This window comes from Oncorhynchus masou, chromosome 22 (assembly GCF_036934945.1).
Source record: "Oncorhynchus masou masou isolate Uvic2021 chromosome 22, UVic_Omas_1.1, whole genome shotgun sequence".
In the NCBI taxonomy this organism is placed as follows: Eukaryota; Metazoa; Chordata; class Actinopteri; order Salmoniformes; family Salmonidae; genus Oncorhynchus; species Oncorhynchus masou.
The window spans coordinates 31,700,943-31,710,582 of NC_088233.1; the positions used below are offsets into that span (position 1 = coordinate 31,700,943).

At 40.7% G+C, this 9,640-nt stretch overlaps 1 protein-coding gene across 3 annotated transcripts; it reads left to right on the forward strand.

The window, feature by feature from the left end:
- The first annotated feature begins 1,094 nt into the window (after positions 1 to 1,094).
- znf592 (zinc finger protein 592) lies at positions 1,095 to 8,499 on the forward strand. Of its 3 annotated transcripts, XM_064929900.1 has the most exons (10): positions 1,095 to 1,357; positions 1,855 to 1,941; positions 2,032 to 4,339; positions 4,454 to 4,632; positions 4,727 to 4,900; positions 5,019 to 5,178; positions 5,288 to 5,560; positions 5,755 to 5,867; positions 6,160 to 6,298; positions 6,424 to 8,499. In XM_064929900.1, exons 3-10 carry the CDS (start codon positions 2,051 to 2,053, stop codon positions 6,901 to 6,903), a joined length of 3,807 nt encoding a protein of 1,268 aa, XP_064785972.1. In that variant the 5' UTR covers positions 1,095 to 1,357; positions 1,855 to 1,941; positions 2,032 to 2,050; the 3' UTR covers positions 6,904 to 8,499. The 3 variants fall into 3 exon arrangements, with proteins under 3 accessions (XP_064785972.1, XP_064785971.1, XP_064785970.1); XM_064929899.1 differs by lacking the exon at positions 1,855 to 1,941; XM_064929898.1 differs by lacking the exons at positions 1,095 to 1,357; positions 1,855 to 1,941 and having other exon boundaries at positions 1,948 to 4,339.
- The last annotated feature ends 1,141 nt before the right edge of the window (positions 8,500 to 9,640 follow it).

The following is a 9,640-nucleotide window of genomic DNA, read 5'->3' on the forward strand; positions in this document are numbered from 1 at the left end:
AATCCCTCGACCTCAACCAAATTGAGATGGTTTTGGATGAGTCAGACTGCAGTGTGAAGGAAAAGCAGCCAACAAGTGCTCAGCATATGTTGGAATTCCTTCAAGACTGTCAGAAAAGCATTCCAGGTGAAGCTGTTTGAGAGAATGCCAATCGTGTGCAAAGCTGTCATCAAGGGTGACTATTTGAAGAATATCAAATATCAAATATATATTGATTTGTTTAACACTTTTGGTTACTACATGATTCCATATGTGTTATTTCATGGTTTTGATGTCTTCACTGTTATTCTACAATGTAGAAAATAGTCAAAATAAAGAAAAAACCCTTGAATAAGTAGGTGTTCTAAAACCTTTGACTGGTAATGTACTTGAGTACCAAAAGTAAATGTAATCACTAAAATATACTTATGTATCAAAAGTAAGTATACATCATTTCAAATTATATTAAGCAAAGCAGATGGACACACTTTCTAGTTTTGTTATTTACAGATAGCCAGGAGCATGCTCCAACTCTCAGAAATAATTTACAAACGCAGCATGTGTTTTGTGAGTCCGCCAGATCAGAGGCAGCAGGGATGACCCGGAATGTTATCTCGATAACTACGTGAATTAGACCATATTTCCTATCCTGCTAACAATTCAAATCATCGAGTACTTTTGGGTGTCAGGGAAAATGTATGGAGTAAAAGGTACATTATTTTCTTTAGGAATACAGTGAAGTAAAATTAAAAGTTGTCAAAAATATAAATATTAAAGTAAAGTACAGATACCCCCAAAAACGACTTTACATTATTTTTACGTTACACCACTATGTGCCCCAAATGCAATTCTGAAGTCTAATACATCAACAGCGCGATTTCAACTGATTCTTACATTTTTTGTGTCAAATGAACTAATTATTGTATTTTGTTGGATTTATATAACAACTTTCCAACCTTGTTTAGCATGATATATTCGAGTCCAATTGTGGCATGATTCCACTGTTTTCTGTCGGTTTGCATCAGTTTCATTGGGGGGCTTTTATTTTGAAGGCGATCCCTCGAATCCGCTATTGTTGCTCACGCTAATGTTGTTCACAACACACTGGTCTGATGACGAAGGGGTGGACTGCCTTTTCACATAACAATTACTGAAGCCTATCACATTGATAGCTTCCAATAGTTCATCAATTTGTGAATGATCAATACATTTTTACTACAGGCTCGCTAGATAACAGGACATGTTAGCGCCCGCGGGTTATCTAGCAAGAAATCAATAAGCTAGCTAGCTGTTTTGTTGCAAAGGAAGAAGTCCACCCGAAAAGAACGAGGCCTGGGGAGAATTATGGCAGCAACACCGGTAGCTAATCGATAGATAGGTGAACTCTTATTTTGTACTCATTATATGGTCGAATATATATTTAATCTCATAACTATAGATGATTTAGCTTGTCATTGAGTTAACGTTAGCTATGTTAGAACTGCAAGTGTCAAATATCCGAAGCTAACTACACTTCTAACGTTACTTTAGCTAGCTTGCTAACTAACAGCTATCTCTAGCCTCTATACACATATACGCTTTATTTAGCTACAGTTTCAACAGCTCTCTTGTAGTATAATACGTTTGATGAGATATATTATAGCCAGCAATCTATTTTGACGTTAAACTTCAATAATCTACACTTTGTTGTGGCGAGCTTGCCTGCTGGAGATTTGTTAACGTTTTCTAGCTAGCTAAGTAGCCAATTGGGTCAAGTGCTAGGCGAAGTTATTTGACAGCTAGTTAGCTAACGTTGGTGAGCCAAAGTGTTTAGCATTACAAGGTAGCTAGTTAGTGCACTTTAAAGTAAACATAATTCATATTAATTGATCTCAGGTATCTGCACAGAGGGAGCGTCCCATAATGACACCAACTGACAACCTTGCAGAATTTTTAGCAACAAACATAAACAAGAGCCAAATGGTAAAGAACTCTCCAACGTCACGGTCCTCGGGGAATATGCCATATATCTTGTAAGTTTATGTGCTTATGTTTTAACTCTGTTTTACTCAGGTTTTGCAAGCATTCGAACATGGGGGACATGAAGACCCCTGATTTTGATGATCTTTTGGCTGCCTTTGACATCCCCGATGCGACCAGTTTGGATGCCAAAGAGAACATCCAGGAGAGTCACGATGAGGCAGAAGGTCAGCTGAAACACACAGGGATGTGTATGGATGACAGCTTATCTGTTCACCAAGCTGTGGGTGCATCTGATGTACCTGCTGTCAGTGTCATAGTGAAGAACACAAGTCGCCAGGAGTCGTCTGATAGTGGTGGAGAGAGAGAGGGCCCACACTTTGGACACCCATTGCAAAATGGTTTCAGGGGGTCAGGGGCTGCCATGGAGTCTCATCAAATAGACCACAGTGGTTCTAAGTCTTTTGTGTCTGCTTTGAATGGGGGTGGCTCAAGAGGACTCTTAGGGAAGACCCCCGTCCAGCACAAACTTGAAGGAACGCCATCCTTCTCACAGTCCTTTTCCCAGTTCAGCCCCATCTCTAGTCCAGAATCTGAAGACAGCCGAAGCAATGGAGTTGATATCCGTCCAAAACAAGAGAGACCCTACTTCCCTGCTGCCTCTATATTTATGTCTGCAGAACCCCCAGTGTCAGACAATCAGAAAAAACAGCTGTCTTACAGCATGTTTGACAAGTGCCATGAAGTAGACTGTGACGTACCTGAGAACCTTCCAAGGGGCAAAGGAGAATCTATCAAAGCAGAGGATACCAGGACAGAGAAGCCTGACAGTAATGTCAGTGACCAGAAGGTAAAGGGAGATTGTCATAGTAGTGCAATGCTCCCTACAAATGATCATAACAATATTGAGTCAAGCAGTAATGTTAATATAGTGGCAGCGTCTAATATGCCCACCTCTCATCCATGTGTCAAAACTCCAACATCAAAACTATCGTCATGCCTTGAGGCATTAGTGGCTCTAAATGCCAGAAAGGATCCCAGTGAACAACCAAACTATCAAGACTTATCATTGGCTCATGATGACAACATAAAGGTTAGTCCAAAAGTGCCCATGTCACCACAAAGTCCCAGGAGTCCTCTTGAAGCTGTGAAGCGGTTAATGAAACCACCTGACAGTCCTGTAAGCATTTGCAGTAACAGCAGTGGCAAGGGATCCCCTGCACTGGCATCTGGCTCACCCCCAGCCATACCGAGGGTCAGGATAAAGACCATTAAAACCACGACTGGGCAAATCCAGCGCACGGTTACCAGTGTAGTACCTGATTCAGAAAACGAGGACGTTCACTCTGTTGAGTCCTCTCCATCCCAGAGTATGATTGTTGAGGATGCCTACCCTAGTTTGTCTCCCTATCCCTCTCATAATGTGATAAGTGATATTATTGTTGATATGCCCATCAAAAGTACACCAGTTGGTGCTCTGCCCTCAAAGGTTACTGATACTAAATTAGAGGGGAACTCCAAGAGGCCAGGACAAATGCAGTCCGCAACTATTTTTCATAATACAAGTAGTCCTGTTATGAGGTCTATGCCAGTTGCCCAGCATGGGCCTTCTACACAAAAGAGAATTTCATCAGTTCAAACAGGCAACTCTCCCAATACAAGCTTGCTTCCCAAGGCAATGCACTTAGCTAACCTGAACCTAGTCCCTCACAGTGTTGCAGCCTCAGTCGCAGCACGCTCCACCTCCCATCAACAGAGCCAACAACACACACTTTCCTCTTCTATGGTGTGCAGCACTGTCCCATTGGTACACCAAGTGAAAAAAGCTGCCCCTAATCCACGTGCTACCATTCCTAGCACAGCAGCAGGAACTTTAAACAGACTGTTAAATAATGCCAACCCTGTACCCACATATGTACCCAACCTAAACCCACCACCTGAGAGCAACATCAACTTGCCACCACGTGGATATTGCTGCCAGGAGTGTGGGGACTCCTTTGGGGTAGAGAGGAGTCTTGTTTATCATTATGGCAGGAGGAGTGTGCACATTGAAGTAGCCTGCACCCACTGTGCTAAGACCATGGTATTCTTCAACAAGTGTGCCCTGCTGGCACATGCACGGGAACATAAGAACAAAGGTGTGGTGATGCAGTGCACACAGCTGTCCATGAAGCCCATAGCAGAGGGACAGATGTTTGCACCCTTGATCACTGAATCCTCTGTGCATGTGGGCTCCCATGTGCCCCCATTATCCTCACCTAAAAGCCAACCAGTCATGCCCCTCTATCCAGACAAAGTCATCCGCCACAGACTCCGCTGCCTCGAGTGTAACAAGCAGCTATCGGACTACAAAGGTCTCGCAGGCCATTACCAGAGGTTGTCAGAAGAAATGGAGGGACTGGTGAGAAATAATTAAATTAAAAATAATTATAATTGCTGAAATGTTCAGTATCATAGGCCAGGTAAAAATTAGGGTATTTCTATATGTTTTGCTCTGTGTTATTTTGTCATATAGATGTGTAAAGTGTGCTCAATGCTGCTACCCAACAAGTGCAGCTACCGGGCTCACCAGCGTATTCATGCCCACAAGTCCCCTTATTGCTGCCCTGAGTGTGGTGCGCTGAGTCGCTCTGTGGATATACAGAAGCATGTGAAGGAGAACTGTCTTCACTATGCACGCAAGGCTGGCTATAAGTAAGTCATTACTAAAGTATATGCTCAGTGGATACATAACACAAAACTATTCTTATAATGTTGTCCACTTTTTTGTAAATCCTTTTTCTTCTAGGTGTCTTCATTGTGATATGGTTTTCATGTCATTTAATGTGCAGAAGAGTCACATTGAGGAGAAACACTGTGAGGTCTTCTATAAGTGCACCATCTGTCCTGTTGCTTTCAAGTCTTCTGGTGGATGTCAAATGCATTTGACAACTAAGCACAATGCCAGCAAAGTGTCTCCTCAGTGAGTTTGTGTAACTAAATGCATGTTCTGAAATGGGCATATTTGCTAACACATCTTAAAGTTTGACATGATTGATTTCAATGCTATTTGTTTTAATTGGGTTGTTTTTCTGTTCCAGGTTAATCTTCAAGTGTTCTTGTGAGACAGTGTTCAAGAAAAAGCAGTTATTGCTTCAACACTTCTATCAGAACGCCAAAAAGCGTGCTACCTGTGTGTTCAAGTGCCCTGAGTGCACTTCAATCTTCACCCAAAAGCAGCCGTTAATGCAGCACTTCAAGGTATGGCATCATCATCATCTTCAATCTAGTCACATTGATGTAAAAAGGGGCACATAATGCTCAGTTTTAGCTCTGTCTTTTAAAAGCTGGCTGTCTGTCTATATTACAGGAGGTACATGGAGGAATCTTCAAAGAGGAGGTGGAGAAAAGTACAAAACCACCAGAGATGACTGCACAGCACCAAGATGTTAGCTCGGGATTCCACCAGCCAAAGGTAAACACTCCCATAAAACACTCAGATGGAACCAGAAAAAGGGCCAACTTGGCCGCTGGAGACAGCAAGCCCAATCTGAAGAATGCTGGCTGGAACTGTGGAGAGTGCCTACACTGGCTGCCTGACCGTGAAGCCTATGTCTCTCACATGAAGAAAAGCCATGGGAGGGTGAGGATCAACTTTGTAATTCTATTGTGCATTCAAACAAATTAGCTGTAGCATTTATACTATAGGACAGATGATTATTTAGGGACCACCTCAGATGTGGGATTTACAACCTTCAGGCCCCTTAATGAAATGAAATAATTCCAAAGTCAGCTCAACCCTTAATTGAGTAAATCTGCTCTCTGTGCATTCTGTAGTCATTGAAGAGTTATCCATGCCGGCAGTGTGAGAGGTCTTTCAATTCCTCTACAAGTTTGAGAAGACACATTCGCAATGACCACGATGGAAAGAAAAATACATTTACCTGCTGGTGAGGGTTTCATCCTGAAATCTACATTACAGGGCCCGGTTTCCCAAAAGCATCTTAAGGCTACGTTCATCTTTGGAACCATAGGATCTTATTGTTCTAAGATTAACATAGCCTTAAGATGCTTTTGGGAAACTGGGCCCAGTACATTGCTTCCTGAAAGATTGGGGCATAACTGGCACTTATTGGCTGCAGGGTGGCTCCACAGTAAATGGACAAACATGTAAAAACAAAACGGTGGTTACCACATTTTATGACTATTTTTAGTATGATATCATGTATTCTTATTGTGCAGGTATTGCACAGATGAGAGGACAACATTCGCTACAAACATCATGTTGAAGAACCACATCAGTTTGATGCATGGGATCAAAAATCCAGACTTCAGTCTGTTAAAATCAGCCCCTCTGGATAGCAGTAAAGCCTTGGGAGAGGTGATTTTTCTTTTAGAAGTAATACCAATATGTATGATCTGTCATATTTCATTTCTTCTGCATTTTACACATTGTCAAAAAAGATACACTTTTTAAATAGAATTGTCTTTAACTTTGATATGCAGGGACCTGTTTCAAAGAGACCTGCTGTTGAGTCTGAGGGAGAGGGGCAGGAAGGCGCTGCCCTAGAAGGCTCCCTCGCCAAGCGTCTGAAACATCAGTTTCGCTGCTCAAAGTGTGGCTTCACCACAGAGGATGGAACACAGTTCCAGAAGCACATACGTCAGCATAAAACTGATGAAAACACTCCCCAATGCCTGCACTGTGGATTATGTTTTGCGTCCCAGCTATCTCTCAACAGACACCTGTTTATTGTGCACAAAGTCAAAGAGCCCGAAGAAGAGAGGAAAGAAAGGATGGACATGGAGTACGAGTGCAGAAAGAAGCAGGAAGAGGACGTGGGGAAAGTAGTGGGTGTGAATGAGAGAGAGGACTTGCCACCACCATTAGTTAAATCTGACCCCCAACGGGCAGAGGATCCAACCAGGTTGCACTGTGAGCCTGCAGTAAGACTGACTGTAAATCCACATACAGCTTTCATCTAAAGTTTCATGGATAGTGTCATCAGCAGGCAAAATAAAATCAATGAGAGCATTTTTGAACTTCATAAAAGCTGCAATCTCCATTTCCTTGGGTAATAGTAGTTTAACTTCAGATGCTTGACATGCTGCACTAAAGTGGTACCTTTTTTTATTTAATTTTTTGCCTTTAAACTAAATGCTTTTTGTGTTTCTCAAAGCCTTGGGACTGGCAGTTGTTCCAAATCAATTGGGTAATTTTGGAAAAGTATTATAATGAATTATTTACTTTGTTTTACCTTTGAAGCTTGCATGTTATATATTGTAATAAATGTATTAAAATGCCTCTGGTACATAACCACACCCACCTGTAAAGGCACAGGGTTTGGTTCATCAGTATTCTGTAGTGACCCCAGTTATATCAGTTACATCCCTCAGGCTTACCTCACATTTAGTTTCATATCATAATGACTTTGCTTTAGTTTATGGCAGCCATATCATATACTTGGTTTCATATTTTTGGCCTTATAAAATACATAATAATAGATGGCGCTTCAAGCAGGTCGTGGCTATACTGGTGTTATGTAACAGTATTACAACTTCTATCATACTGTATGTTGAAATATTTACTCTTACCTAGGTACCATTTAGCACAGATTATATATTTTATATCCATTCCATACCAAAAATAGTTTCACATTCATTTATTATGAAAGCCGGCTAAACTACCCAAATAGCACTTTTCTACAAGATCAAATACAGGTGTTGGAGTGAAATGCCTTGCTAAAAGATATTACCTTTTTTTTACTACTGATTTTGTAGCTTGGTAAAAGTGAGCTTTCATTCATTTAAAATTCTCATATCTATATTCATAGTAGTGGTGACTTGTCTTAGTGATGTCATCGATGTTTTTGTTGGTTAATTGTTATCTTTGGTGAGTGTGAGAAAGCATCTGTTTTGCAAGATAATGCAAGGTGTTGGAAGTGGCTCATTGCCAGCAGTGTACTAAGGCAATTAAAAGAGCAGTGATTTAAATGTAAAGGGTTAGAGCATGTCTGAGTGCATGTGAACATGTTGAAATAAGCTGATGATGGAGACCTGTGCAGCTGTATCTACCTCCATGGTGTATGGCAGTGATTGTTAAACTTGGGATGTTTTGGGAGATTTCACTTTTGTTGCAAGCAATGTCAAATTAATTGTTATTATTCTCAATGTATATCTCCCACGATATTAAATTTTATAAATTACTTTGGAGATTATTTATAGTCACATTGACTTATCTTGTAAACTTTCTATTAAAGTGCTGTATGAACTGTTCATTTTCTAGTGGTTATCTGATAGTCAGTGTTCATCCCAAACAGAGCCACTGTTAAAACGCAGTGTCTATGAAACTTCACATCTCAGTGTTTTTATATAGCCTGTCAAGAGAAACTTTGTACTTTTGATAATATGTACAATATTATGGACATGTAAGCTAATCCATGTACACAGTAGCTAATGAACCCTTTATATTTGCAGCATTTCTTAATCCATTACATATATATTCAACCTGCATCGGCCATTGTGCCTTGCTGTAATGTTTACTTCAAATAACTGCAAATAAACATGAACGTGTCAGCATAAGCATCCTTTGTCTTGAAATGATCCCCTCTGGTATGGCGGATATCCCTTCTGTGATGAAAATGTGCTGGAGAAAAAAAACATGTTTGCCCTTCAAAAGGTTTTTTTCTCAGTCCAGTCAAACAAATATGGCTAGTGTCTCCCCAACCAACTGGACAATATGATGCGCCAAATCCAATCCCAGTCAAGTAATAAAGAGTAGCCAGCGGGGTTGATAATGAATGACTTAATCTCATTTCAATAAACGGCGCGTGAACATATAAATGCTGGTGCTGTGACACGAGAGCACGAAATTCCCAAGAGCGGAGCAAAGGGTGGTTTTAACCTTGACAAGTAGCCTACCATATTCTGTACACAAATACTGTAGTTTAAAAAAAAGGATGACGAGAGGCACATTGACCTGCAAATCGGGACTTCTTTCTTGCTTTGTTCTACTCTCATACATAGGTATGACATCTTCGATGAGTCTCAATTTAAATGAACTCAGAAATAAATTTTCAAACATCAAGGTAAATCAGAGGGGAAGTTTATGGGCAACTGGTAAGTTATTGTCATTTATAAAGTGTCACTAGAAATTATTTCAAATTTGAGGCTAGAGCAATTTATTACTTTACAATTTAATTTTGATGTCATGTTATATCACCATAATATGTTGGTTTAGTTTAGTGAGCGAACTCTGAATAATTCCGTTTACTATTTGTGATTAGTCATGGATTGATAACATTTTAAAATGTATATTTTGCCCTTAGGCCATTTCATGGGCAAGAAAAGTGTGGATAGCTCGTTTTTGGAGTCTTCCTTCGGGGATGGAAAGATCCCTTTTGGAGTTCAGTCTGCCAACCCCAAGCGCAAGGCAGAGAGTTTGACAGAGCTGTTAATTGAAGAGGTGCTGAAAAGGGCTCGACAGATTCCGCAGAAACGGGGCATTAGATCGGGTGAGTTCAAAGGGGTTTAAGGTATCTACTGTAAGTGAATGGTGTATGTTGATGTTGGGTTCTTATTGTACATGTATCACATTCCATATGATACATTAATGTGCAAGCAGTAGCCTATACTGTATGTGTGTGTACCGTACCAACAGAGAGTACATTAATGACCGTCTCTGCCTATATCAGCCTAATGCCAGATTGGTCGCAGGCACATG

What these genes read in the sequence shown, in the direction of transcription:
- znf592 (XM_064929898.1), top strand. Translation starts at nt 2,000, where the DNA reads ATGTGCTTATGTTTTAACTCTGTTTTACTCAGGTTTTGCAAGCATTCG. An exon ending in CGTTAATGCAGCACTTCAAG is followed by an intron (nt 5,179 to 5,287) that starts GTATGGCATCAT and finishes TCTATATTACAG; the next exon opens with GAGGTACATGGAGGAATCTT. An exon ending in AAAAATACATTTACCTGCTG is followed by an intron (nt 5,868 to 6,159) that starts GTGAGGGTTTCA and finishes CTTATTGTGCAG; the next exon opens with GTATTGCACAGATGAGAGGA.